The 24,295-nt window shown below is 63.5% G+C and overlaps 7 protein-coding genes across 7 annotated transcripts; 1 reads left to right on the top strand and 6 right to left on the bottom strand.

Moving 5' to 3' along the window:
- Nucleotides 1–1,126: 1,126 nt before the first annotated feature.
- Nucleotides 1,127–5,442, top strand: JCM10292_000179 (uncharacterized protein; the record flags this gene model as incomplete). Its single annotated transcript, XM_076647285.1, has 19 exons — nucleotides 1,127–1,229; nucleotides 1,299–1,513; nucleotides 1,586–1,644; nucleotides 1,709–1,752; nucleotides 1,813–1,853; nucleotides 1,912–2,510; nucleotides 2,569–2,702; nucleotides 2,757–3,504; nucleotides 3,564–3,662; nucleotides 3,726–3,740; nucleotides 3,795–3,899; nucleotides 3,957–3,995; nucleotides 4,058–4,130; nucleotides 4,189–4,278; nucleotides 4,342–4,368; nucleotides 4,430–4,490; nucleotides 4,550–4,739; nucleotides 4,802–4,880; nucleotides 4,939–5,442. The coding sequence occupies 19 exons, from the start codon at nucleotides 1,127–1,129 to the stop codon at nucleotides 5,440–5,442; spliced, it is 3,225 nt and encodes a 1,074-aa protein (XP_076507212.1).
- Nucleotides 5,443–6,113: 671 nt separating this feature from the next.
- Nucleotides 6,114–7,178, bottom strand: JCM10292_000178 (bZIP transcription factor; the record flags this gene model as incomplete). The annotated part of the gene is made up of 3 exons (XM_076647284.1): nucleotides 6,114–6,471; nucleotides 6,585–6,912; nucleotides 6,983–7,178. The coding sequence occupies 3 exons, from the start codon at nucleotides 7,176–7,178 to the stop codon at nucleotides 6,114–6,116; spliced, it is 882 nt and encodes a 293-aa protein (XP_076507211.1).
- Nucleotides 7,179–7,902: 724 nt separating this feature from the next.
- JCM10292_000177 (beta-N-acetylhexosaminidase) lies at nucleotides 7,903–10,410 on the bottom strand (the record flags this gene model as incomplete). Its single annotated transcript, XM_076647283.1, has 15 exons — nucleotides 7,903–7,990; nucleotides 8,055–8,156; nucleotides 8,214–8,332; nucleotides 8,391–8,412; nucleotides 8,470–8,521; nucleotides 8,588–8,610; nucleotides 8,668–8,717; nucleotides 8,774–8,983; nucleotides 9,041–9,150; nucleotides 9,205–9,310; nucleotides 9,363–9,574; nucleotides 9,631–9,674; nucleotides 9,738–10,040; nucleotides 10,099–10,184; nucleotides 10,231–10,410. 15 exons carry the CDS (start codon nucleotides 10,408–10,410, stop codon nucleotides 7,903–7,905), a joined length of 1,707 nt encoding a protein of 568 aa, XP_076507210.1.
- Nucleotides 10,411–10,730: 320 nt separating this feature from the next.
- Nucleotides 10,731–14,009, bottom strand: JCM10292_000176 (ATP-dependent Clp protease ATP-binding subunit; the record flags this gene model as incomplete). The annotated part of the gene is made up of 7 exons (XM_076647282.1): nucleotides 10,731–11,765; nucleotides 11,830–12,453; nucleotides 12,518–12,837; nucleotides 12,910–13,150; nucleotides 13,259–13,465; nucleotides 13,531–13,676; nucleotides 13,826–14,009. The coding sequence occupies 7 exons, from the start codon at nucleotides 14,007–14,009 to the stop codon at nucleotides 10,731–10,733; spliced, it is 2,757 nt and encodes a 918-aa protein (XP_076507209.1).
- Nucleotides 14,010–14,440: 431 nt separating this feature from the next.
- JCM10292_000175 (uncharacterized protein) lies at nucleotides 14,441–16,107 on the bottom strand (the record flags this gene model as incomplete). The annotated part of the gene is made up of 8 exons (XM_076647281.1): nucleotides 14,441–14,989; nucleotides 15,042–15,133; nucleotides 15,270–15,333; nucleotides 15,398–15,448; nucleotides 15,504–15,627; nucleotides 15,683–15,769; nucleotides 15,852–15,869; nucleotides 16,094–16,107. 8 exons carry the CDS (start codon nucleotides 16,105–16,107, stop codon nucleotides 14,441–14,443), a joined length of 999 nt encoding a protein of 332 aa, XP_076507208.1.
- Nucleotides 16,108–16,676: 569 nt separating this feature from the next.
- JCM10292_000174 (F-box protein) lies at nucleotides 16,677–19,449 on the bottom strand (the record flags this gene model as incomplete). Its single annotated transcript, XM_076647280.1, has 2 exons — nucleotides 16,677–18,756; nucleotides 18,815–19,449. The coding sequence occupies 2 exons, from the start codon at nucleotides 19,447–19,449 to the stop codon at nucleotides 16,677–16,679; spliced, it is 2,715 nt and encodes a 904-aa protein (XP_076507207.1).
- Nucleotides 19,450–20,220: 771 nt separating this feature from the next.
- JCM10292_000173 (uncharacterized protein) lies at nucleotides 20,221–24,071 on the bottom strand (the record flags this gene model as incomplete). The annotated part of the gene is made up of 3 exons (XM_076647279.1): nucleotides 20,221–23,454; nucleotides 23,508–23,613; nucleotides 23,677–24,071. The coding sequence occupies 3 exons, from the start codon at nucleotides 24,069–24,071 to the stop codon at nucleotides 20,221–20,223; spliced, it is 3,735 nt and encodes a 1,244-aa protein (XP_076507206.1).
- Nucleotides 24,072–24,295: the final 224 nt, after the last annotated feature.

Here is a 24,295-nt window from a genome sequence, read left to right as displayed (position 1 = left end):
GACGGACGGTTCGACCTTTCGATGCGTACTTGCGCACGCGGTCGCAATCGCTAGGCTCGCGCGAGTTTCGTCTCGACTCGCCGGCGCACCAGAGATGCCCCGGGGGCAAGGTGGACGTGCTACGCACAGGCTTCTAATGCTTGGATTGCTGCATTTGACTGCGAATCACCACGCAGACTCGAATTGCGAGGTCGTCTGGCCGCTGGCGCACGCCGACGCGAGACTGATCGCGTTCAAGTCGCTACACAAGGCGTCTCTTTGAATGTCAACGCCTTCGGTCGACCTTCTCGTAGGTCTCAGCTTGCAATCGGGCGCCGAGTCTGCGCGCGCACTCGCTGCAGCACGTCAGGGATGGCCCACGATGCCTCGCTTTCCGTCCGCCCGTCCTGTGTTACGTTCTCCTACCGCTCACTGCGCTTTTTCAAGCACGGAAGTGGGTCCCGTAGGAGCTCAAGCGAGCCTTCTTGACCCTCGTGGCTGCGGCAGAGTCCGCCAATCTTTCGGCTCGCCTGGTGATTTTCAGTCGATTCGGCTGTGCAGCCCACAAGCGAGACCACAAGCAAAAGCACACGTATTTCGCACGAGAGAATCGCGTAAGGTCGCTGTCAAATTGGTCGTGCGCATAGCTATTCTTGCAATGCGCGTGTTTTTATCCATAGGCGGAGAGGTCGAGCCAGGCCCAGGCGGCGAGAGCATCTGTCGCCCTTACGCACCGTTCGCGCTCTCGTTAGGAGTGCACGAAGACGCAGGACACGGTGGTTGCGCTTCCCTGACACCCGCTTCCGCGCACCGTCGCTGCGCCAGGGCGTCCGTGCCCGGTCCGCGCCTGCCCGCGCCTGCAGACGCCTGCCCGTTCCGAAGGTTTGCTGCGCTTGCCCGCCGGCAGGAGGAGCGTCTGAGTTCATCAGAGGGCTGCATCAAGGTGCGTCGGGTCCTCTGCGCTGCTCGCACTTCGATCGACGCGCTGACCCGGGCTGCACGTTCACCTCGCACCGCCTCCTCCCGCATCTCGGCGCACGCGCATCTCGCTCTCACGATGCGCATCGACTCTGCTCCTGCGTGGACAAATCAACTACAGCGCCGAAAAGTGCAGCTAGACGCCTCCCCGTCGCGCTGAGCCGTCATCATGCGTCGCCGACTCTCCCTCAACCGCCATCCGTCTACAGCGGCGCGGCTGCCAGAGTTCCTCCAGCGCTCCGGCGTGTGGGCAAAGATCTCGGCCTTCTCTGGTGTGTCTCGCGAAGAGCTGCGATTCGCGACGAGGCCGTACCGCTCATCTCATGCTTGCTTACTTGCAGCGCGGCACCTCAATTTCTATCGCGTTCACCTGCTCGTCTTCACCCTCGTCCCGCTCGTCGTCTCGGCCATCTTCTGGGCATCTAATGGCCCGAGCGAAGAGAATCAGATCGCATACATCGACGCGCTCTTCATGGTGACGAGTGCCATGACCGTGACCGGCCTCAACTCGGTCGAGTTCCAGCGCATCACGCTCTGGCAGCAGGTCATCCTCTTTGTGAGCAGTTGTCCGCCCTCTGCGCAGGTCCGTCACGACGAGACTGATAGACTGTCTCGGCGCGCATCGCAGATCATGATGAGCATTGGCGCGCCGTCTTTCGTTTCCATCGTCGTCATCCTGATTCGCCGGTACGTTGGCATCTCGCTCGCTACACAAGCCACCTGCAGTCCTGACAGTGCTCGATTTGCTCAGGCAATTCTTCCGCAACAAGTTCGAGTACATGATCACCCATGACGGTGCGTCCTTCTCCCTTGTCCCCTCGACGCGAGCCCGTGCCGACGTACCATGACTTGCAGCGGCCGCGCGAAAGCGTGTCAACGAGATCGGCGCAGAAGAGGTGATTCCCGCCGAAACAGCACCTTGAACGCCTGGCTGACCTGTTTCCTCAAACGCAGGCCGCTCGCGCAGGCCGATCGTACCAGGCTTTCGACGACCAGCACCAGCCCGGGCCTAATCCGTGGCTGAGCGGCCTTCTTCGTGGCGGGACGCCCGTCACGCCACGTCCCTCGCCCGCGGCTTCGAACTTCCCGACGCAGGACGACTCGGACCGCGAGAAGCGCAACGGTGCGCAGGGCAAGAAGAAGAAGAAGAAGCCCGAGAAGCTGCGCGCCGACATGATCAAGCGGGTCGACGTGCCCGTCCGCATCAACGAGATGAGCGTCAGCGGCCGGCTGGGCGAAGGCCGTCGAGAGCCGACCGCCGAAGAGTCGCAGCCCGATACGCCTGTGCGCCAGCACACTCGCCAGGCGTCGGGCCAGAGTCGACAAAGCGACGACATCATGCGCGGCGTGTCTGCCGCGCTCGAGAACCTTGCGGCCTCGGAAGGGCAGGACGCGCCGCAGCGTTTCGCATCTGATCGTGCCTCGGAGGTCTTTGAGGACGACCACGATGCTGTCTCGGTTGTCCGGCACGAGGGTCAGCTCGCCGACTCGCCACAAGTTGCTACGCCGCAAGCGACGGAACCGCCCGGCGGGCCTTTGGGTCACACGCGCACGTGAGTTGCGTCGTCGACGGCACTCCGTACGTCGCTTACAAATGACTCGCCGTTGCAGAATCCAAATCGACGACTCGTCGCGGCCGCCTGCACGCGCGTTCCGTGGGCGCCGGAGTAGCGACTCGGCTGCAACTTCGCCTCATCGCGGGCCATCCTCCGGTCTTGGCCTGCCACGCATTCGCACCATGGGCGGTTCGTTTCCTCCATGTCATTGCCTATTTCGCGCACGCTGACCCTTCCTCGCAGATCATCGCACCTTGCAGGGCATCGTCGAGACCCCGTCCACCGTTGCAACGCCCACGTCGCCGACTGCACCCACTCACAATGTTGACATGGGTCGGACGCGCACAATCGAGTTCCGCGAGAATGATCGGCCAGACCTGCGTCTTCGTCGCAACCGCACCCTCGCGCTCGACCCGGACTACCCCGTGCCGCGCCGCATGTCGCAGTCCAACCTGCGCGACGCCAGTGGTCGCACCATGACGCGTACGGCGACGATTGAACAGTCGGCAATGCACACGGGCTTCGGCGGGTTTCCCAATCCCCTCGTCGCCGTCGCCGACATCGCTCGCGCCAAGATTCCCGCCCTTCGACCCGAGCGCACGCTTCAGCGCACGACGACCATGCTCTCGCGTCACTCGCACACGGACGACGAGATTTCGGGCGGCATCCAGCATGCCGGCACGGGCGCCGTCAAGCCCGTCTCGTACATCTCGTTCGACGCCATCGTTGGTCGCAACAGCAAGTTTCACGGCCTTTCCGTCGCACAGCAGGAAGAGCTCGGCGGCGTCGAGTATCGCGCGCTCACAGTCCTCCTCCGTATCGTCCCGGCATACTGGCTCTTCATCCAGCTCATCGGCGTCCTGTGCATTGCGCCGTGGCTCACGCATTCGAATCGGTGGCGGCCCATCATTGAAGATGAGTATGAGGTGGTCAACGCGACCTGGTTCTCGTTCTTCCAGGTCTGGTCGGCGTTCAGCAACCTGGGCATGAGGTGCGTCGAATCGTGACTCTCAAGAGTCGACGACTGCGCTGACTAGCTTCCACCCGTAGCACTGTCGACGCGTCCATGATTCCCTTCCAGCAGGCATACGGGCTCATCATCGTCATGGGCTTCCTTATCCTCGCCGGCAACACGGCCTTTCCCATCTTGTGCGTCGCCCTTGCGCTTTACCTCGCTCGCGGCTCGACTGACCCTGGCTTGCACCTTTGCAGCTTGCGTCTCGTCATGTGTGTCTGCTCACAGTCTTGTCCTCGGGCGCCTGTTGACCTCGGATCTCGCAGCTGGGTGTTGTCCAAATGTGTGCCTCGCCGTTCTCGCCTGCGCGAAACGCTCCAGTTCCTCCTCGACCATCCGCGCCGCTGCTTCATTTATCTCTTCCCGTCGTAGTGCGTCGAATGACATACTCACAATTCAGCACAGATGCTGAAATGTTCTTCTCGCAGCCAAACCTGGTTTCTTGTTTTCGTTCTCATTTGCCTGAAGTACGTTCCGTCTCTGGCAGGCCCATCAGTGTGTCTATTCGGCTGACTCAATATCGTCGCAGTGGTATCGATTGGGCCGCGTTCTTGATTCTCGACATCGGCAATCCCGTTATCGAGGCGATTCCAGTCCACACGGTAAGCTCAACAGTCTCCGCCGCCTGCGCTCAAGAGCTGACGATTGCTTTCACCACAGCGTGTGATCGACGGTCTGCTCCAGAGTTTCGCGGTCCGCGCTGCAGGCTTCAGCATCGTTCCGCTCTCAAGCGTTGCACCCGCACTGCAGGTGCGTTTGCTTGTACTGCTTTCGAGCCATTCTGCTCTGTTGACGCAGTTTGCTGGCCGTCAGTTGCTATACGTGATCATGATGTACATCGTAAGGCCGCTTCTTCGGGGTTCCGGCTAATCTCGCAGTGCTGACACCCCCAGTCTCGCAGGCCGTCTACCCTATCGCGCTCTCCATCCGTGCGACCAACGTGTACGAGGAGAAGTCAATGGGTGCGTCGCAATGCTTGGAGGCCGCTTCGCAACTTGCACTCATGACGTCGCTCGTCCAGGCGTCTACGACGAGGACTTCGACGACAACCCGGACGACGTCGAAGCGCAGTTCGCGCAGTCGCATTCGACCAAGCAATACATCAGCTACCACGCTCGCAAGCAGCTCGCCTTCGACTTGTGGTGGCTCGGTCTCGCCGTCTGGCTCATCTGCATCGTCGAGCGCGGCCGTCTGGGTTCGACAGAGTGGCCGTGCGTCCTGCCTGATAAGCGCTACGCTCTCTCGGACTGACTAACCTCTCTGCCGTGCATAGTGAGGTCGAGATCTTCACCCTCATCTTCGAGATCACGTCGGCGTATGGCACGGTTGGTCTCAGCCTGGGCAACAACCGAGTATGTTCTGCTTCGCGTTCCCCTCGCGACGTTTCGCTGATGACATCGCGTGTGACAGAGCAATACTTCGCTCTCGGGTGTCCTGTCGACGTTGTCGAAGCTCATCGTCGTCATTGTCATGGTGCGCGGTCGTCACCGTGGATTGCCGATTGCTATCGACCGCGCCGTCCTCCTTCCGTCTGACCTCGCCAAGCACGGCGACGACACTGCAACGATCATCTCCGCCGATCACGCCGCTACCGACCATTCGCTCAATAGGCGTCCGACAAGGGGAAGCTTCAGTAGTCACCCCGAGCGTTCCAACGGCCACGCCGGCGGCGGTCTTGAGGCGGTCGAGCCGCTCACGGACGAAGCACGGGTCGAGCGCGCGCGCCAAGCTTCCATCCAGATCGACGAGGGCGAGAACGGCATTGCGCTGCAGCAGCTGCAGGACGACTCGTCGAAGGACCCGAGCAGCGAGTCGGGCGACGGCGCAACGAGCAGCTCGGACTCGCTCGCAAAGCAACAAGCGGCCGAGCCGCAGGTCGTTCCGCACGATCGCGACACGCCGGGATGGCGATAACATCGATGCAGGCGGCAGCTAGAAGAAATGCCGCATCCGCCCCATGTAGAACTACCGCATCTTTGCAAGATTGAGTCTCTCGTTTGGCTTTGCCTCGCGGACGTGTTCTGCTGCGTTCGAGAGTGTCTGCGTTCCAACAGAGACGGGAGAAGTGCTACAGGGGCGGGGAGGAAGGGCAGCGCGGTACAACCGGAGAGAAAGAATTAAACCGGGGCCGTCGCCATCGCTCGGTTCGCCATACCAGTCCCCAGCACACTGCCATCATCACTTCGAACCGCCGACCTCGTCAAGCACCACACGCATCGCGCGCCCTGATGCTCCGTTCTCGTCGCCAAGCTCGTCAGACCGAATCACCAGCCATCACCGCCGTCTCTGTCGTCTCACTCGCAGTCAAGGAGGAGAAGCTGAGCAGAGGGGCACGTGTGGAGGGCGAAGCGGGAGAGTCGAGGCGGAGAGAGGGAGGTTCGGGCATGCGAGGTGTGGATGCTGTCGACGGAGAGCGGGGAGAAGCGGTGAGGAGAGAGAGAGAGGGAGGTGGAACTGCTGAAGTGAGGGAGAACGTCAGCGGTCTGCAAAGGAGGGAGCTAGGAAGGATAGACGCACAACTCGATGATGACGATGGGCGAGGTCGTAGAAAAGACCGAAGAGGAGCCGAAGAGGGAAATCACTGCCTAGCAGACCGCTGCAGCCGCCGGGCCCGCAGCAGCCGCATCTTGTCGCAGGTACTCGAAGAGGTCGAACTCGCCATCGACAGGCGGAGCGAGATCGTGCGCGGCGAACGAAGGCGGAGCAGGCGTAAGGTCGACCTGGGTTGCCCAATCGGCCCAGGCCTGCGCGACGACGTCATCGCCGAGGATGGGAGCGCTGAGGTCCGGATAGAAGAGAGGATCTGGTGCAGCGACGGGCGCGGCGGCAGGAGCGAGGTCGAGTTGGAGACCGAGAAGCGAGTCGACGTCGTCGACGAGGGAGGAAGGGGAAGGAACGACGGGTGGGACAGCTTCCGCTGCAGGGAAAGGTCGACCTCGCGTGCTACGAGGCGAGAGCTGTCCGTCTCCATCGTTCCGTTCGCCACTTCCATCGTCGTCGTCGTTGCCGTCTCGCGCGCCTGGTCCTGCTCTGGCTGCCTCGCCGCTGGCGCCGACTGCGCCTGCACGAGGAGCTGCTCGAGGCGGTTGAACTTGCTCTCAAGCGCCGACAGGCGGATCTGGAGCGACTGCGACTGAAGCTTCTCGAGGGCGAGCTGCGTCTTGAGCGCCTCGTTCTCCTCCTCGAGCTGCGCCGTGCGCGGGTCGGGAAGTGCGGGGAGGGCAGGTAGCGCGGGAAAGCTCGCGGGCGTCCGCGGGAGCGTGCTCGGGCTCGTCGACGACGCGGTCGCGGGTCCTCCGACGAGCTGCGCCTCGAGTTCGGCGACGCGGGCCTCGAGGAACTCGGTCTGCAGCTTCCTGCGGTCGCGCGAGACCTGTGCGGCGACTGTGTGCACCGTCCCCGTCAGTCCTGGCTCGCAGTGCACGCCTCAGAGCGAGAAGAGAGCGCAACGGACCGCGATTCCGCTCCATCCGCGCCACCTTGCGCTGGTGCTTCTCTGCGGCCGTGCTGCGAGGGGCGCGCTTCTTCTTGGCGGGCGGCTGGTCGTCCCCAGCGAGCCCGTCCACGTCCACCACGTGCTCGGCAGCGGACAGAGGAGACGGCGACGAGCGCTTCCTCGACGAGGAGCGCGAGGGAGAGAGCGCGTCCATCGGGCGTTGAGTGAGTACGGGGACACGGAGACTGCGCGTGCCCTGGTCGGGCTCAAGCCGCGCTCTGCTCGCTCGGCGGAGACGAAAGCGAGAGTGCCACGGAGAAGGTTCGACGTGGAACTCTGCCTGCACCGTCGCCCCCTGTCCTCGAGAGAGTGTAATCTGACTCGGAGGTCTGTAACGGCCTCGCTCTGGTTCTCTGCAGCCTCTGACGTTCGTCCAGACAGTCGAACAAGACATCGAGCAGTCGCAATGGCCGCAGCACGGTGCCCCCGGTTGAGAAGGCCATTCGCTGCGACCGACGACGGCGAGCACATCGCGCCACTCTCCAGACCTGCGTACGACACTGTCGGAAAGAGCACGGGGTAGAGTACAACGACTCGGGAACGGGCACGAGAAAGCGACAATTCAAGCGGCAGCCTCCTCCCCTCCCTCGAATTGCTCCGGAACGGACACTGCTTTGGCATTGGAAGGCGAGTCCTCGTTGAGCTCATCTTTCTGCGGTCGCCAATCAGCGCACAAGCATTCAGAGTCCGTAGGGCTGTCCGGCACCTTCTGGCCGGGCCGAGGAGCGGACCTCGTGATCAAGCGCGGAAGCCTGGTACTCTGTTGGAAGGCGGAGCAACTCGCGTCCGTTTGTCTCTTGCACGGTGTACAAGTCGCCATTGAGAGCGAGCCAACCCCAATGAAAGAGCTCTCGTTGATGCAGCCAGCCAGGCAAGGTCTACGCAAGATCGCATGCCCCAGGCCGCAAAGCGCACCAATGCGGCTGCAGGGGGACGGCACGAACTCCCCGCCGGACGACTCGATAGCTGAACGTGCGCTTGAGAGTCAGCCACCCTTCTGTATGCAAAGAGGATCTGGTGGAAAGCGCACCGCCAGTCATGCAGGCGCGGCAAAGCCTCCGCAAGGTTGCGCTTGCCTGAAGCCAGTGATCCGCCCGTCCAGAACACTTCAGCAGCAGCCGCTGCTCGAGGCCTGCAGCTCAGCTCGATCAGTACTGTCGGCCAGAGAACAGAAGCCCCGCAAACTTACCAGACTGTCGGCTCAAGGTTCTCCGGTCCAGACTGCTCGCTCCACAGCAGAGCTTCTCCACCAACCACCTGGGCATGCTGATCTGGCTCGAGACCTTCGTACGGGTCGAAGGAGTAGATCTGTGCGGGATTTGAGCGATAAGCAGGGCAGGCAAGGCGGCGGTTTGACGGGATTGACCTTCTGCCAGCTCTTGAAGGGACTGTGCAACCGACAGGTCAGAACTTGGCAAGTAAACGTCTTCTGGGGAGAAACTTACTCGCACCAGGACGTCGCATTGGGCGCTTTGCCGAGCCAGGCACCGGAGCCGCCTGCGTACAGGCGACGCAGCGACCATGTCAGGAGACCGGAGCCTGATGCTCACACGAAGAACGCACAGTCAAGGTAAAGGTAGTCGCTCCTGCATGATTGAGAAGCCTCAGTCTTCAGCCAAGAAACGCAAATGGTAACGTCGCACGCAGCATGGATCAGGCGGTAGCCCCGGTCTGCAACGGCGCGCACATTGTGCTGCAACGCGTGTGTCAGTTCTCGAGAGCCACGCATGCCAAGCAGAGGGTGCGCACCGAGCTGATCCACACGGTGACGATAGTGTCGTTCTTCAGGCCGAGGTCGTGCTTCAGAATCATTTCCTCCCAGACAACCGGAATCTTGCTTTCCTTGCGTACAGCGTCATGTAGGCTGTGCACAAAGGTGCTTAGAAGCGAGTCAAGTGTTGTTGAGTTTGCAAGCATGGCCGCGGCGGTTTCCGGGTCTTCGAGGTAGCAAGCTGTGTTCTGCGAGCGGACAATGTCGATATCTACCTGAATGTGGTGCAGAGGATCTGTGCGCACCACTTCGTCTCCGCCAGTGCTAAAGAGAGCGGCCGGCGAGAGCTGTGCAGCATCCCGCACGACGCGCTCGGCGAAAGCAAGCACGTCCGGGTTGCCCAGCTTAAGTTGCCCTGCACAGCGCCAGTCGGTCAGCTGAGTGGAGGAATGCTCGACGGAGGGCGTACCTGCAGGCGGTTCGGCAGCGTAGTCTGACCACGGCCGCTTGTCGTGGCATGCGACGTAGTCGGGAAAGGCTTGAGCGACCGAGGCGGTGTGACCGGGCATGTCAATCTACGAGCGGACCATCAGCAACGTTTCTCCGCAGGCATTCAAGACTCTGTACCTCAAGCATGACTGAGATACCCAGGCTTGCCGCTCGACGCACCACCAGCTCAACATCCTCTGGCCAATACACTTCTTCTGGCGAGTAGGCTCCAAGCTGTGCCAAGTCTGGGAAGGTTGAACTGGCGAGCGGCCAGCTCTGCTGATCGACGATGTGCCAGTGGAAGACATTGAGCTTGGCGCTCGCCATGGCGTCGAGGGTGTGCAGGAGCGCTGAAGCGGGCAAACGTGAGCTTCACGTCGGAAGAGCACTGTTTCAGGTTGCGTACAAGCGACAGGGTAAAAGTTGCGCGACGTGTCCAGCATGAGAGCACTGTTTTGATGAAACGAGGTCCCGTTACAGCGATCGTTTAGGCATATGTCGAAGCAGACTCACCGGTGCGGGAAGGCGGGCCGGTCTGCAATGAGTAGTGGTGTGTCTTGAATGTAGCGCTGCGACTCGTGCTCCTTGCTCGCGGCGGGCAGGAAGTAAAGGAGCTGCGTAAACGTTTCAAGGCCGCGGAGGAGTCCGACCGTCGTGTTGGCAAGCAGACGAGCCGAGTGCGAGGTGACGTGCAGCGTGTAAGACTCGTCGAGCTCGCCAAGCGGTCTACTCAGCTCGTCGAGCAATGAAAACGCATCCTCGTTCAGCAGGGCGAGGTCGAGATGAGCAAGGCGAGGTGCAGACTCGACGGCCGAGCTGCGACCGGGTCAAGCCGTTGAGCGGGTTCTACGCGCGAAGCCACGGTTGAACGGACCGGTCGGACTGTCCGCGGTCGACCACAAGCCTGCGCAAGCGGTCGTCGTCAAGGTGCCGACTCGCCCGCTTGATCGCGAAGTCGAGCTGTAGGCGGATCTGGCTCAGCTGGCAATCTCATAGGCAGTCTCACTCCGCGACTCGCGTCATTGCTGAAGCGCTCCACCGTGTTGCCGCTCGCAAGGCGGATTTCGAAGGACTCGGCGAGACGAAGTGGGGCAGATCCGCGCTGCATGTCCTGCGGCGCAGGCCACAGGGCTGAAACACTCAGAGCCACGACACAGAGAGCGACGCAGTGAAGCAGCAGCTGCATTGCGCTCGAGTGAGGTTAGCGGCAGTCAGAGGGAGCCTCACTTCTCTGGGACGAAGTCTATGTCTGGTCATCCGTATACTCATTCATTGACCAAAAGCACAGAGGACTGAAGAATTACTACTGAAAGACGACGAGAGCACAATCTATCTACACAGAAAAAGGGATGAATGCGTGCTCGCCTAAGCCTTCCTCCTCTTCAGCGGCGATGGCGACTCCTGCGCGTCCCCCTCGACCGCTGCCGCATTCCTCCTTCGACCACTCACCCGCTTCGAGGAGGCCTCCGTCTTCGCTCGACCGCCATTTGAGACTTGGCCTCGCCCCTAGTCGAGCTCTTCAACGCCCACATCGCCGTCCTCCATGTCTTCGTCGTCGTCCTCGCTGTCGTCGTCGTCGGCGTCCATCGGCGCCGTCGCCTCGTGGTTCGGGAAGACGACGAGCCGGTTCGCCTTCGGGTCAAAGTCGACACGCGCCACCTCGCCGTCGCGCACCGACTCGTTGAGGATGAGCTTCGAGAGCGGGTTGAGCAGCTCGTTCTGGATGGCGCGGTTGAGCGGGCGTGCGCCGAACGTCGGGTGGTAGCCAGTCGCGGCGAGGAAATCGAGGGCGGGGTCCGAGACTTGGAGCGTGATGTCGCGACCGTTGCGACGGAGGCGCTGCTGGACCTCGTGGATGCGAATGTCGACGATGTGCCGCACGTCCTTGCGGCTGAGGCGGTTGTAGACGATGATGCTGTCGACACGGCCGACAAATTCGACGGGAAGCTGAGCCCGCAGCGCGTCGTGCACAAGCTCGCGAGTCTCGGGCGGCACCGTTTCAACGTCGTCGCCGAGCTCGTTGAGATACGCCGAGCCGATGTTGGAGGTCATGATGATGACGGTGTTCTTGAAGTTGACGACGCGCCCCTGCGAGTCGGTCAGGCGGCCGTCGTCGAGCACTTGGAGGAAGAGCTGGTGGAACTCGCGCGCCGCCTTCTCGATCTCGTCGACGAGAACAACCGTGTAAGGCTTGCGGCGGACGTACTCGGTGAGCTGCCCGCCCTCGTCGTGGCCAACGTAGCCGGGAGGGCTGCCGATCAGGCGCGAGATCGCGTGCTTCTCCGAATACTCGGAGCCGTCGATGCGCAGCATGGCGTCCGGCGAGTCAAAGAGGAACTTGGCGAGCGCCTTGGCAAGCTGCGTCTTGCCCGTACCGCTGGGACCGACGAAGAGGAAAGAGGCGATGGGGCGATCCTGGTTGGCGAGGCCGGAGCGGTTGAGGCGGATGGCGTTGGCGACAGCCGAGACAGCCTCGTCTTGACCAACAACCTCCTTACGGAGCGTCTTCTCCATGCGGAGGAGCTTCTGCTTCTCGGTTTGCTGCACAGTGAACAAGAGTCAGCATGCGTGTCGCGGAGAGAAGAGGAGACCAAGGGCAACGCACCTTCATGTTCGAGACGGGAATGCCGGACCACTGGCTGACGACGGCCTGGATGGCCTCGGCCGTCACCGTGTCGCCAGCAAGAGCCTCGCCGCCTTCTGCGCGCATCTGGCGCTCCTCGGCCTTCTTGTCCTCCTCGAGGCGCGCGAGCTTCGCCTGCAGCTCGGGAATGGCGTAGTGGCGCAAGTCGGCGGCCGTGGCGAGGTCGTACCTGCGCTCGGCGTCGGCAGCCTTGGCGGTGAGCTCGTCGATGCGCTTCCGGACCTGGTTGAGCTCGTTCGACTTGGCCTTCTCGGCCTCGAAGCGCGCCTTGATCGGCTTGAGCTCGTCGTCGATGCGCGCAATAGCCTGCTTCGCCTCCTCGATCTTGGCCTTCGCGACATCATCCTTCTTGTCGCGCGCGAGTTCGCCCTGGAGAGCGTGGAGCTCGATCTCGAGCTGGAGCTTGGCGCGCTCGAGTCGGTCCACCTCCTCGGGCTGCGACTCGCGCGCAATGCGGACAGCGGAGCAGGCCTCGTCGACACAGTCGATGGCGGCATCGGGAAGCTTGCGGCCGGTGAGGTAGCGGTGGGCGAGGGTCGCGGCGGAAACGAGGGCCGAGTCGAGAATGGTGACGCCGTGGTGGACCTGCAGACGTGCAAGAGTGTGGTCAGTAGGCGTAACGGGCAGATGTGCGAAAGGGCCAGCTCACCTCGTACTTCTCCTTGATACCGCGTAGGATCGAAATGGTGGAAGGGACGGACGGCTCGTTGACGATGACCTGCTGGAAGCGGCGCTCGAGAGCGGCGTCCTTCTCGATGTGCTGACGGTACTCATTGAGCGTCGTTGCGGCGATCACGCGAATGCGGCCGCGGGCCATGGCGGGCTTGAGGAGGTTAGCGGCGTCCATGCCGCCGCCAGACGAGCCCTGGCCGGCCATGAGGAGGTGGACCTCGTCGATGAAGAGGATGACGCCGTTCTCCGCCTTCTCACACTCGTCAATGACTGACTTGATGCGCTCCTCGTATTGTCCTGGAAGACGGGGCGGAAAGGTCAGTACAAGCCCTGGAAAGTCGGGAACGCTGAATGAGCGCAGGGACGCACCTTTGTAGCTGGCGCCGGCCATAAGAGCCCCCAAATCCAGTGACCAGAGGCGGCCAAGCAGGTTGGGCGGAACATCCCGGTCGACAATGCGCTGAGCCAACCCCTCCGCAATTGCCGTCTTCCCGACACCTGGCTCGCCGATGAGGACGGGATTGTTCTTGGTGCGGCGAGAGAGAATGCGGATGCAGCGGCGAATCTCGTCGTCGCGGCCGATAACAGGGTCGAGGCGGCCTTCCTCAGCCTGTGGAATCCGTCAGGGTCAGCTTCTTCGTTTCCGAGGCCAGCTCCTTCCTTTCCAAGCCCAGCTCCTCCCTTTCCGAGCCCATTTGAGAAGTTCGAGGAGACGCACCTGCGCCGTCAGGTCGATCGCGTATTTCTTGAGCGCCTCGAAGCCCTCCTCCGCCCCACGGCTGTCGACCTTCTTGCCGCCGCGCACCTGCTGCGCCGCCTTCTTGATGGCGTCGGGAGTTGTGCCGGCGTCCTTGAGGATGGTAGCGACGGAGGCGTCCTGGATGCAGGCGAGAACAAGGTGGTCCTGGGCGATGAAGGAGTCGTTCTGCGCGCGGGCGGTGAGACCGTCAGTTTCTTCTCCCGCTTTCCGAATATGCGCGGCGGACGCACCTGCTCCTTCATGATCTTCTCGGCCTCCTTGAGCACCTTGACGGCAGCGGGCGTGAACGAGACATCGTCGGGAGGCGGTTCTTGCGAGGGGAGGCGGACGATGAACTTGGCGAGTCCGCGAGAGACGAGTTCAGGCTGGACACCGGCTGTTGTACAGACGATATGAGCGTCAATAATCGGTACCGCGTCAGATCATAGCGAGGTTGTGCGAGGAGAAGGGATGGAAGGGAGAGGAAGTGGGGGGGCATCTCGGCTGCAAGGGCCGTGAAGGGGAAGACGAGGACGTAAGACGCACCCTTGTTGAGAATGGAATGGAAGAGCGTCTGCTGCGACTGCCCCGTCTGGCCGTTGGTCGTGGGCTGGAGCAGTGCGCTCGCGAGGTGAGCGGGCGAGACGGCCGTGTGCGCATTCTGCTTGGCGAGCTCCACGGCCGCCTGGAGTGCAGCACTGGTGCTGTCGGTGAACTTGTTTGGATCCATGGCTGGTGCAGAGGGTGAGGAAAGCGAGGAGAGCGAGCGCAGACGTAGCCGAACAGAGGTGATCGACGCCGCTTCCGCTTGTTGCGCCTCCCCTGAGCCTCGCTTTTCGCGTCACTTCCCGAACCACGTGGAACTTGCGCGCGCATTCCTTCTGCCGGCGAACTTGCTCGAAACGGACGCCGCTCTCGCGTCACGGACGGAAGCAGAGTGCTCGCAGTGCAGACCTCGACGGTAGAGCCTGCAGGCGCAGTAGCAAGAAATGAAAAGCGAACCATGCCAGGCGGGAGGGCGTGAAATGTCGATGCTACGCGGAAGGGAATGAGAGCGAAGTGGCTCGACGCCTCAACCGCTGTGCGCGCGTGGCCCAGCGTGCGCCGGACGGAAGCCACCTGTGTACATATAGAATGAAGGAGGGCTCGAGCGGGTAGAGGTCAGCACGCACCACGACCGCCACCTCCCGTTGCAGCTCCGCCTCCGCCCACGACCGTCGATGCCTGACCCAGGAAGGCCGGCATGCTCGGCGTCTCGTTCATACTAGCGAAAGCGCGACCAGCGAACGGCTGTGCAGTATTCGCCTTCCTCGCCGAGCCACCACCGCCTGCCGGCGCCCCGACGCCATTCCCCTGCGCAGGCGAGTTGCGAACGCCTCCTCCGCCGGCAAGCGGGCGGCGACCCTTACCCTGCTGCTGCGCGCCGTGCTGATGCTGCGGCTGCGCAAGTCCGGCGTGCGCGAACGGGACCGCGCCAGGCGCCTGCGCCTGCGGATTCCAGCCGTGTCCTCCGCGCGAGCGCGACGCGCTGCTCATGGCGCTCGATGGGCGGTGCTGCTGAATGTGGTGCTGTCCTGGCACGAACGCCTGGCGAGTCGCGTTTGGCGTCTGAGCCGGGATCGCGCCGGACGCGCCGAAAGCGGGGTTTGGGAAGGTTGACGGGTCTGACGGGTTGAGCAACGCCCGCTGCTTTGATTTGTCGTACTGTGTCTGCCAATACCAAGGTGTCAGACTAGAGCACTCGGGGAGGAGAGGAGCGGACCTTGAGCTTCGTGTATGCCTTGGCATTGGCCTTGTGCGTCTCCTGCAGCTCGTGCACGCGGCGCCGCTCCAGCTCGAGGTCCTTCTCGACGCCTGTGTACCGAGCGACTCAGTGGACGGGTCGAGTGATCAAGAGCAGAGAGCGCGGACTGGTGACTCTCTCCTTTAGCACTGCAAACACGCTTCTGCGTCAGATCCGGTCTCCTGCAGCGAAAGCCGTCTGACACACGGTTGATCTCGGCCGTTGCTTCGCGCATCATGGTGTTGCATTGTGCTTCGAGAACGGCAATTCGCTAGAGCGAGGGCGGGAGGTGTTGACGCTGCAAAGTGGAATATGGGCCAAAAAGAGCCACGCACTTCTTGCGCATTTTTCGTGATGAGCGCTTGGAAGGCCGCCTCCTGCTGAACCTGCTCGCGATCCACGAGGTTAGTGTCCTTCCTGGGATATGTAAGCGCGACGTACCTGGTAAGTGTAGAAGTTGAGGGCACGGCTGGCAATGTCGAGGATGATGGTCGGCGAAAGGCCCGACAGAATCGACGTCTTGTACGAGTCGTGCGGGTTGAGCGTCATCTGCATGACGTCGTCGCTGTGGCGGGAAGGGTCAATGTCGCAATCAAAAGCACAGTCGCGAGGAGACACACAGATCGGGAAGCGACGTCTCGCACGCCGGGCAGATCTGCGGCGTGGAGAAGAGTGCGTTGGCGCAGTCGACGCAGAAAATGTGAGAGCTGCATACGGACCGGTCAGCTGGACTGTGCATGTACCACGCGTGTGCGCAAACGGAGCGAGATCGGACAAGAGCGGACTCACCACGTCGTGACGACGGCGCTGGTCGCCACAAAGTTAAAACCGAGCGGTCGGTCTGTCAGCCAAGGCCAGGGAGAGCGTTGAAGGAGGAATCTCACGTTCCCTGCAGATGAGAAGCGGTGCAGGGTCAGCAAAATGCGAGCTCGCTGCGTAGTCGCGCACCCCCTACGGTCTGGACGGGTCCATGGGGTACACCGAGACGTACCTCCAGGGATAAAGACTTCCTGCAGCGCAGGCTGTTGCACCTGAGCTCGTCCATGGCGCGTGTCTGGGCGAGGGAAAAGAGCCAGTCGACGAAGCGAGCGCGGACGTCGGTCGGGCTCTTCGAGCGGGAAGGGCAGGGCGCAGAGCCGCAAGCCCTGAAGTCAAGTAGAGTGCGAGTACGAGCGAGCTACGCAGAGCGGGGGAGAGCGGGAGGAAGCGACAGGAGGAGCGAAAGAGGCGACCGAGGCTGCCGCTTGACCTTGGCCCTTCGCCGTGCTCGAACGAGCGCCTCGGCACCAGTGTTGGTCCAACTCGGGTGACGTGAGCGTCGGCGAGCTGTCGGGGTGCCCCGAGGCGGCGCGACATTCTCGACCTTCCCAAATCTGCTGCTCGCGTCTCTCTCGCCCGCCCTATGGCCCCGCTCAGTACGAAGACGATTCAACCTCGCGCACACTTTGCACAACACACCACATCCATCACCTGTACGAGTCCTGCAGGGAGCAAAGCGCGACGAGAACAGAAGAAGGCGGAAGAGAGACCACGATGGGCGCGCGCGAGTGTGCAGCATGAACAGAAGACGCGCGAGCAAGCGCGAGGCTGGACGACAGGGAAGAGGCGAGGCGACTAGACGAGCGAGACGAACGCTTCGCCGTCTTGCGTGTCGCCGACCTCGATGTCCGAGTCTACATCGTCGGCGAATCCAAGGGACGGCGGGACGGGCGGAGGTGCGTCGCTCGTCTCAGGTCCTGCCGTTACCGCGTGCGCGGCCGCCTGCGTCGGAGCGGCCGCCTGCGTCGGAGCGGCCGCCTGCTGCTCGCGCTGCTTGAGCCCGGCAACGAGCGAGGCTGCTGCCGCAGCTCTCGCGCGGTCGATCTCCTCCGCCTGCTGCTTCTGCTCTTGCTCGGCCGCCTGCGTCTTCTGCGCGCCCATGAAGCGCGCAAGCTCGGCCTCCTGCGCCTGCACGAAGCGCGGATCGAGCCGCGCTGCGCCGCCGTCGTCGTCGTCGAGGTACGAGTAGTCGGCCTCCAGTTCGGCGAGGTGCTGATCCGACTGCTGCGGAGGCGGTGGAGGCGGCTCGGAGCGCGGAGGCGGTGCAGCGACTTGCTGGACGGGCAGGCCAACCGGCTGGGGCAGATTCGCGTATGGGTTCCAGCTGGCGTGCTGCTGCTCATGCGCGCCGTATTGCAGCAGCTGCTCTTGCTGCTGAGGTTGCGGCACCTGGGGTCGGATGGCGGGAAGGGGCTGGACGGGCGAGATTTGGTAGGCGGTGTATGGCTGGAAACGCTGTTGCTGCTGAGGCAGAAGGATGGCTGGCGCAGTCACGGCGGGGAAGCTGGGCAGCGAAGGCGTCCCAGAAGCGCTATGCACGAGCAAGGCCTGGCGCAGACCGGCGCTGCCTGCCGCACTGCCGTCACCGATGCCTCCGCTGCGGCTCCCGCCGGCGAGCGAGGCTTGCAGCGCCCGGATCTGCGCCTCGTTCTCCTCGCGCGCTGCCCGCTCGCGCGCCTTCTGCTCGTCGTACGCCTTGACCTTGGCCTTCCACTCGTGTTGCACGTCGCGCTTGCCCTCCCTGATCCACCTCTTGCGCGCGTTCGGGTACAGCGGGCCGACTCCCTCGAAGTCGCTCTCGTCACGTACGAGGACGCCGATGAAGTCGAGCCAGCGGTACGCGATCTGGCCCGGGTCGTCGGGCGGCGGCTCGTCGATCGACACTTGCTCGACCTTGTGGCGCCCGTCGTCGTGCAACGAGCGGATGACCTCGACCATGCGCGCGGCGCCCTGGCACGTCACCTCGTCACAGAGCGCGAGGTCGACGACCTTGAGGTTCGGGACGAGGTGCGGAAGGCGTACGACGAGGTGGTCCGTCACGCTCGAAGCGCGCAGGTTCAAGCTGGTGACGCGGGCGTGCATGCCCGACAGGCAGCACATGACAGCCTGATCCATGACCATGAGGCTTGTGAGGGTCAGAGCTGTGATGTCCGGCGCGAGCTGGCCGAGTGTAGCCAGGGGGCCGAGGGCCCCTTCAGCGAGGTCGCCGTCGACATTCGTGTCGTCGAGGACGCAGTCGACCAGGGCCGGCATGTGCACGACAGGCGTCGCCAAAGGCTCGTCCTCGTCGAGGTCCTCGGTGATCGAGTCGAGCGAGGCAAAAAAGGGCGGCGTCGTGCCGAACAGCTGAAGGGACCGCAACCGTGGCAGGATGATTGGGTTCGGCTCGAACGAGCCGTCGTCGTCGCCGAGCGGCCGCAAGTCGTCTCCATCGAGAAGGTGATCGTCGTGGACGTCGGCGAAGCGCATCCAGTCTTCGAGCGGCTCGTCGGCTGCGACAATCGTCAGGTCGTGGCACTCGATGTGTTCGAGTGTATGGCGCGCGAGGCGGAGGAGGAGGTACAGGCCGCGTCCTTCCCACACGACGTCTTGCAGGATGAGCCGCTTGAGCGACGGCATGGACGGGAAGACAGCGTCCGAGATGTGCACGTTGCGCAGAGTGAGCGTTTCGAGTCCTGCAAGCGTGCCCTGCTGGGCGGCCATCCGATCGCGCGACGCCACCGCCGGGTTGTGCCAGTGCCACGAGTTGAACGACAGCTTGCGTAGCTTCTCGGCGCCGTAGCCGCAGTCGACGGTGAACGAAGTAACGGTCGGCCACATCTGGAGGAACGTGTCGTGCAGCTCGAGCTGCGGCAGTTTGACGAGGATGTAGAGGCTAATGACAGAAGGTCAGCGCGATCAGAGTGGTAGGCTTGAGGGAATGATGAGCCCACCTGGCGAGACTGGAATAGAGCGGGAGCAGACTCTGCTTGCCCAGAAGATCGAGTACGAGAGCCGACGTCATGGTGTTGGGGTAGAGGTACAGCCGCAGACGGCGCAGCGTCGAGCGAGTGCCGTTGGCCGCGAGCGATGCTGCTTCGACTGCCTGCAGCGTGCTCCGCAGGCGAGACATGACGAAGTCGGGCGGCGCGACGTCATCGTGGCGCTGGCGTGCCGTATCCATGTACTGCAGCACGATCTTGAGCTCGCGGATGCCGCCTTGCGGGCGCTTGCCGTTGCGGACGTCGGCGCGCTCGCAGAAGAGGCGGACCTTGTCGTCCTCGTCCAAGTTCAGGGTTGTGCACAAAGACGTCCACAGGCGACAGTCGTTGACGATGTGGTTTCGCCATGCGCGGGAAACGCGCATGAGAAGGGCGTTTTGCTCGATGGGAAGGTAGCGCAGGATGTTGGCGAAGACTTCGGTCGGAAGCGGCGGAAGAGGCGACATCGGGGACGAGGGCGGCGAGGTGCTGTGGCTCGAGCGCCGGTCAGGAGAGCGCGGCGGCGTGTCTGCGGCCATCTGCGCGACGGATTGCGTCGCGGGACTGCCCGTCGTCGAGGTCGAGGTCGCAGGCGAAGCGTCTGTCATGGGTGGCGACGGCGGCAACGCGTTTTTGAGCGCGTCATTCGACTCAGTGCCGTCCAAAGTAACTGCAGCAGGCAAAAGAGCGTACAGAACGCGCGAAGGGGGCGTCAATGTTTGTTCACAACACGCGATTAGAGAGTGAGAGCGGCCAGAGTTGCCGACACGTCCCGAAGGGACGCCTCGAAGAATCTGTCTGCTCGTGGCAATTCCTTGAAAGCGTGCGTGCCGTCGGCAGGTTCCACGCTGCGGTGTGCGAAGCGCGAGAGGGACCCCGACACCGCCTCTTTGCAGAGGGACGCACCTGAAGACGACAGCAAGCCCCTCTGGCGGAGCGACGCGAGGACGAGCGCATCTTTGCGGACCATCTCCATCGCCTGTCGACGCGTCTGCGGTCCTCAAAGCCGCGTGCACACGCGAAACGCGAGGTCGGGGGGAGGTCGACGAGAGGGAGAGCCGGCACGCGACAGCGGGCTCGCGCAGACTCGGGCGCAGTACTGAGCAGGCTAAACGGGTCTCTAGACCGCTGTAGCAGGTTTCGAGTATCCGTAGACGCGAATGGTAGAAGCGGCGAGCGATACACCCCGGTTTCGTCCCCACTTCGCAATCGACGGTGCGCTTACATGGCACGTGCAGAGGCTGCAAGGAAGGGTATAGACGTGCTTGCGAGGGTATCAAGACTGCCAAGGGGAATCTACGCTTCCTGCGATGCGATGAGATTTTCGCCGCCCCACCTCCTGTTCCACCTCGAGATCCGAGACCTTCCCGCTCCCTCCCTCATTCGACGAACTGCACTGCGTCGATCCCGACCGCCCTCCGCACGTACACGATCGCAGCGAGCTCCTTGACGAATTCCTCGAGGACGATGACGTTGTCCAGCACCATCGAGAGCGAGACGACTGGCGGCGGACGAGCCTTGCCCGACGACGAGCCGTCGCCCGTGCGCTTGCGATCGCTCAACGCAGAAGACGACGCCGACGAGCGCGCAGACGGCGATGACGAGCGGCCGGGCGCAGACGACAGCCGGCGCGTCGGCGAGTCGGGCGGCCGCCCGTCCTCGTCCTCATCCTCCTCGTCGGCGTCAGCCGCTCGCCGCGCTGCACTGCGAGCAATCGACGCAGGCGTAGCGACGACAACGGGCTGCACCGTGATCGCGCCGGTCTGGCGGTAGTGCGCTGCGAACGGGGAGGCGGGGCCTTGCTGCTGCTGTGCCGCGGCTGGCGGCGCAAGACCTTGTGCCGTGGTCGGCACTATCCGCGAAGGCGACAGAGGCGCAAGAGACTCGTCTGATGCGGAGCGGCGCAGCTGGCTCGGCCGTCGGACTTGGCCCGGTCGGGTCGGCGTCTGAAACGCCGTTGGCGAGGACGGCGAGCGCTTGTGTCCACTCTTGCGCGGCGAGAAGAAGCTGCCGAGACCGAAAGTGCTCGACGGGACTTGCTTCGGCGCGGGCTGAGCAGGTGTCGGCGCAGTCGGCTGCTGCGGTGAGCCGAACGCGTTCTCGTCGAGCGCCGAGCCGAGCTCGTCGCCCTCGAGCGCGTCGGCGAGATTGTCGGCAAAGAAGAGACCCTGCCGCCGCTCAGTGAGGAACTCGTCGAAGCGCGGGATGGCGCGGCGGTACTTCTCGACGGACTGGGCGAGTGCATCGAGGATCGAGAGAAGCGAGTCGGACATGGCGAGCGCGGCGCGCGTCGCAGACGGAGGTGCTGAGCCTGATGAAGGGACGAAACTCGACGGATGCGGCGAGAGCAAGGCGGCATGTCGGCTCCGCTCGTCGACCTCAAAGTCGTCGCTCCGGTCGTCTCCGTCATCGCTGCGCGGCGAGCCAGCGCCACTCCTAGCGCGCGGGCTCGCAAACGGCTCTTCCGACTTTGCCGCTCTGACGACCGGCAGAAGCCAGTTATCGAGCGAGCGGTACGGCGAAAGTGCGAGCGTCGCCAGAACGGCCGTCAACGTCAGGTTAAGGTCGGGCGAGTGCGAGAAGAAATGTGCGAGCGACTCAAGTAGGAGTGCGACAATCTTGGCGTTTGGCTTAAGCTTGTGGCGGTAGCCCGTCTTTGCCCTCGCAAAGTCACGGCCGGTGAGCAACGGCGCCGACGAGCCGAAGAGCGTGGTCCTCCGACGCGCTTGCGGCAGGAGGTGCGAGGGCGGCGCGGCGGCTTCACGCGCGTCTGCAGGCGAAGCGCCGAGCCCGCGACGGAAGCCGAGCTCGCCGGCCAGGTTCGCCTCGGCATCGCGCAGGTAGTTAGCGAAACCCGTCGTGACGATCTCGGATCCGCTGCCCATCGCTCGCGAGCGACGGTACGACGGGTCAATGCTCCCGACAAGGGAGAGGAGGGTATCGAGCGAGTCGCGGTGTAGCGAAGAGGTCGAGGTCGATGGGAGAGGCAGGCCGAGCAGGGGGCGGAGGGCAGCGGCAGGCGTCTTGGCAAAGGCTGATGGGCGCGACGCCCGCGGCGTCGCGGGTTCGACAGAGGGGTACGCAAAGTCTTCGCTACTCGAGTCGGGCGCTGGCGTCGGGTAGACGAAGGGAGCGTCGTCGTCGTCCGAGTCGTCGTCGTCGATCAGGGCGGGTGGTGGCGCGCGTAGCGCAATAGGAAAGCTCGTCGCCGCCTCGTCGAGAATCGGATCGAGCAGCGCGGTGCTCCACCGATCATGCTTGGCAAGTAGCGTCTGGAGGAGCTTGAGTGCGGCGGTCGCTGTGGCCGGCGCCGGCGAGCTGACGTTCGAGACGAGGAGGTCGCGCAGGCTGAAGCGCCCCGATGCGCTGTAATAGTCGGAAGCGCCGTGCGACGAGGCCCGCTCGATGAGAAGTAGCGCCGAAGACTTGCGCCGCTTGACCTTGCTTGCGGGCGAGAGCAGGCTCGAGGAAGCGGGAGGCGAGGCGTTCGAGCCGACCGATGGACGCGACGAGCGTGCCGGCGCTCCTGCGGCGGTCCGGTCGTCCTCGGCGAAGAGATAGCCGAGCACAGCGGCCTCGAGCTTTGAGCCCTCTTGAACGACGCCGAGCATCGCGTCGAGGTAGGTAAGGACGGCGACGGCTGACCCGTCCGTCTCGGAGCACTCGAGAACGGAAGGGTAGAGCACACTTTGGAGGAACAGATCGCGGATTGCGTCGAGTATGGCGCTTGTTAGCGCGGCCATGACGAGATGCTGTTGTCGCGCCTCGTCGCTGTCATCCTCGCTGGTCCCGCCGTCCGTGCTGCGTCGCAGGACATCCTGGGCGAACTCCACGAGTTTGAGAAAGCCGTCGAGGCCCTCGCTGAAGTCGGTTGTGCCCGTCAGACCGTAGCCCTCGCCTCGCATTCGAAGCTCCTCTTCCTCGCGTAGCCGCTGCACCTCTTCACCATCTTCCTCGTCGTGCAACGCGCCCATCCCGCCGAGGACCATAGCCCCTGCTAGGGAGCCTGTTGGTCCGCCGACATCGGCCGTGCCCGTCGTGTCGGCCGAGCGGACGACGAGCTTGCTCGGCAGCAGACCGTACAGGGCGCCGAGTCCGGCGCCGAGCACCTCGGCAAAGTCCGAATCGAGCAGGTATTCGGCAAAGGCAAGGACGGCCTCGCGCGCCGCGGCGGGCGTTGCGGACGGCGTAAGGACAGTTGCGGGAGAGACAGTCGAGGCGGACGAGGTGCGATGCATGCCGAGGGACGGGTTGTACAGGGAAGGGTAGCCAAGCGCGACGTCGACGAGGGATAGAACGCCTTCTCGCGCCGAGTCGCCGATCTCGCCTTCGCGGTGGATGAAGCGGAGGAGGTACGAGAAGAGCAAGAAGTCGTGCTCGGCACGGCGTCTGGGAGAAGCCGATGACGAAGCTTGCGACGTGCCGAAAGGCGCCGAGGCGTCGCTCATCGTCGCCTGCGAGAGGGTGGGCGACGCTGGTGGATCACCGAGAGCGGCCGAGGTCGAAGCGAAGGGCACGCGGCGGTTCATGGCAGTAGCGATGCTGGTCGAAACGTCTTTCTTGCCGAATCGCGGGCCCTTCTCGCGGAAAAAGATAGCGAGTAGCTCGGGTCTCTGTGAGGTAAGCGAGTCAGCCGTGCTCCCAGTGCAAACACGGGTGAACACACCGTCTTGATCCGCTCGGCAACGATGCACATGACCCGCACAACGGCGAGCTCCTCGTCCCGGCTCAGCCCGCCTTCCTCGTCGACGCAGCGCCTCAACAAGCGTACGCTGGACAGTTTGAGAGCCGGTCAGTGGAAGTGTGCGGGGAATGAGGGGCTTGAGAGCACTCACAGCGGCTTATTAACGGCTCCATGGCTCAGCCAGGCCTCGTCCAGCTCAATCACTGCCCGTCCATACCACCGCACGAGCTCTTCGCGCAGCGCAGGGTCGCCCTCGACCTGCTCAACGAGCGCAGAGAGCGCGTTGCTCTGCAAGAGGTGCTCAGTCCCCTCGTCGAGTGCGCCCACACCTCCACCCGAGCCGGTCTTGAGGGCCGCAAGCAGCTGTCCGAGCAGGCGCGCTACGAGCTCGCGCGTCTCGTCTGGCCCTCGCGGCGGAGTCGAGCCGGCGAGAGCCGCGTCGAGTTGGCTGAAGATGAGCGCGGTGTCGGCAGGCTTGGGGGACTGGGCGGGGGCAGGCGTGCGTCGTGGAGCGGGAGAAGCTAGCTTGGCAACCTTGGACCACATCCACGCGGGTCGGGCAAGGCGAGCGGCAAAGTCGGCACCGAGAGGAGCACCGCCTCGTCCCGAGCGGGTCGAGCGAATCGCTTTCGCTGCTTCCTGTGCTGTCAAGTCTGTTCACAGGGACAAGTACAGCTCCTGAAGGAGGAGGCTGAGGCGTGACAGTAGGCAGTGCATTGCGGAAAGGGTGTACACCTTTCTCTTCGTCGACAGGATGACAACCCGCGCCC

Source organism: Rhodotorula paludigena, assembly GCF_050403205.1.
Source record: "Rhodotorula paludigena JCM10292 DNA, Rt_paludigena_JCM10292v1_ctg8, whole genome shotgun sequence".
Classification (NCBI taxonomy): Eukaryota; Fungi; Basidiomycota; class Microbotryomycetes; order Sporidiobolales; family Sporidiobolaceae; genus Rhodotorula; species Rhodotorula paludigena.
Note: the sequence above shows the minus strand (reverse complement) of the source record. Positions and strands in the feature narration are given on the sequence as shown.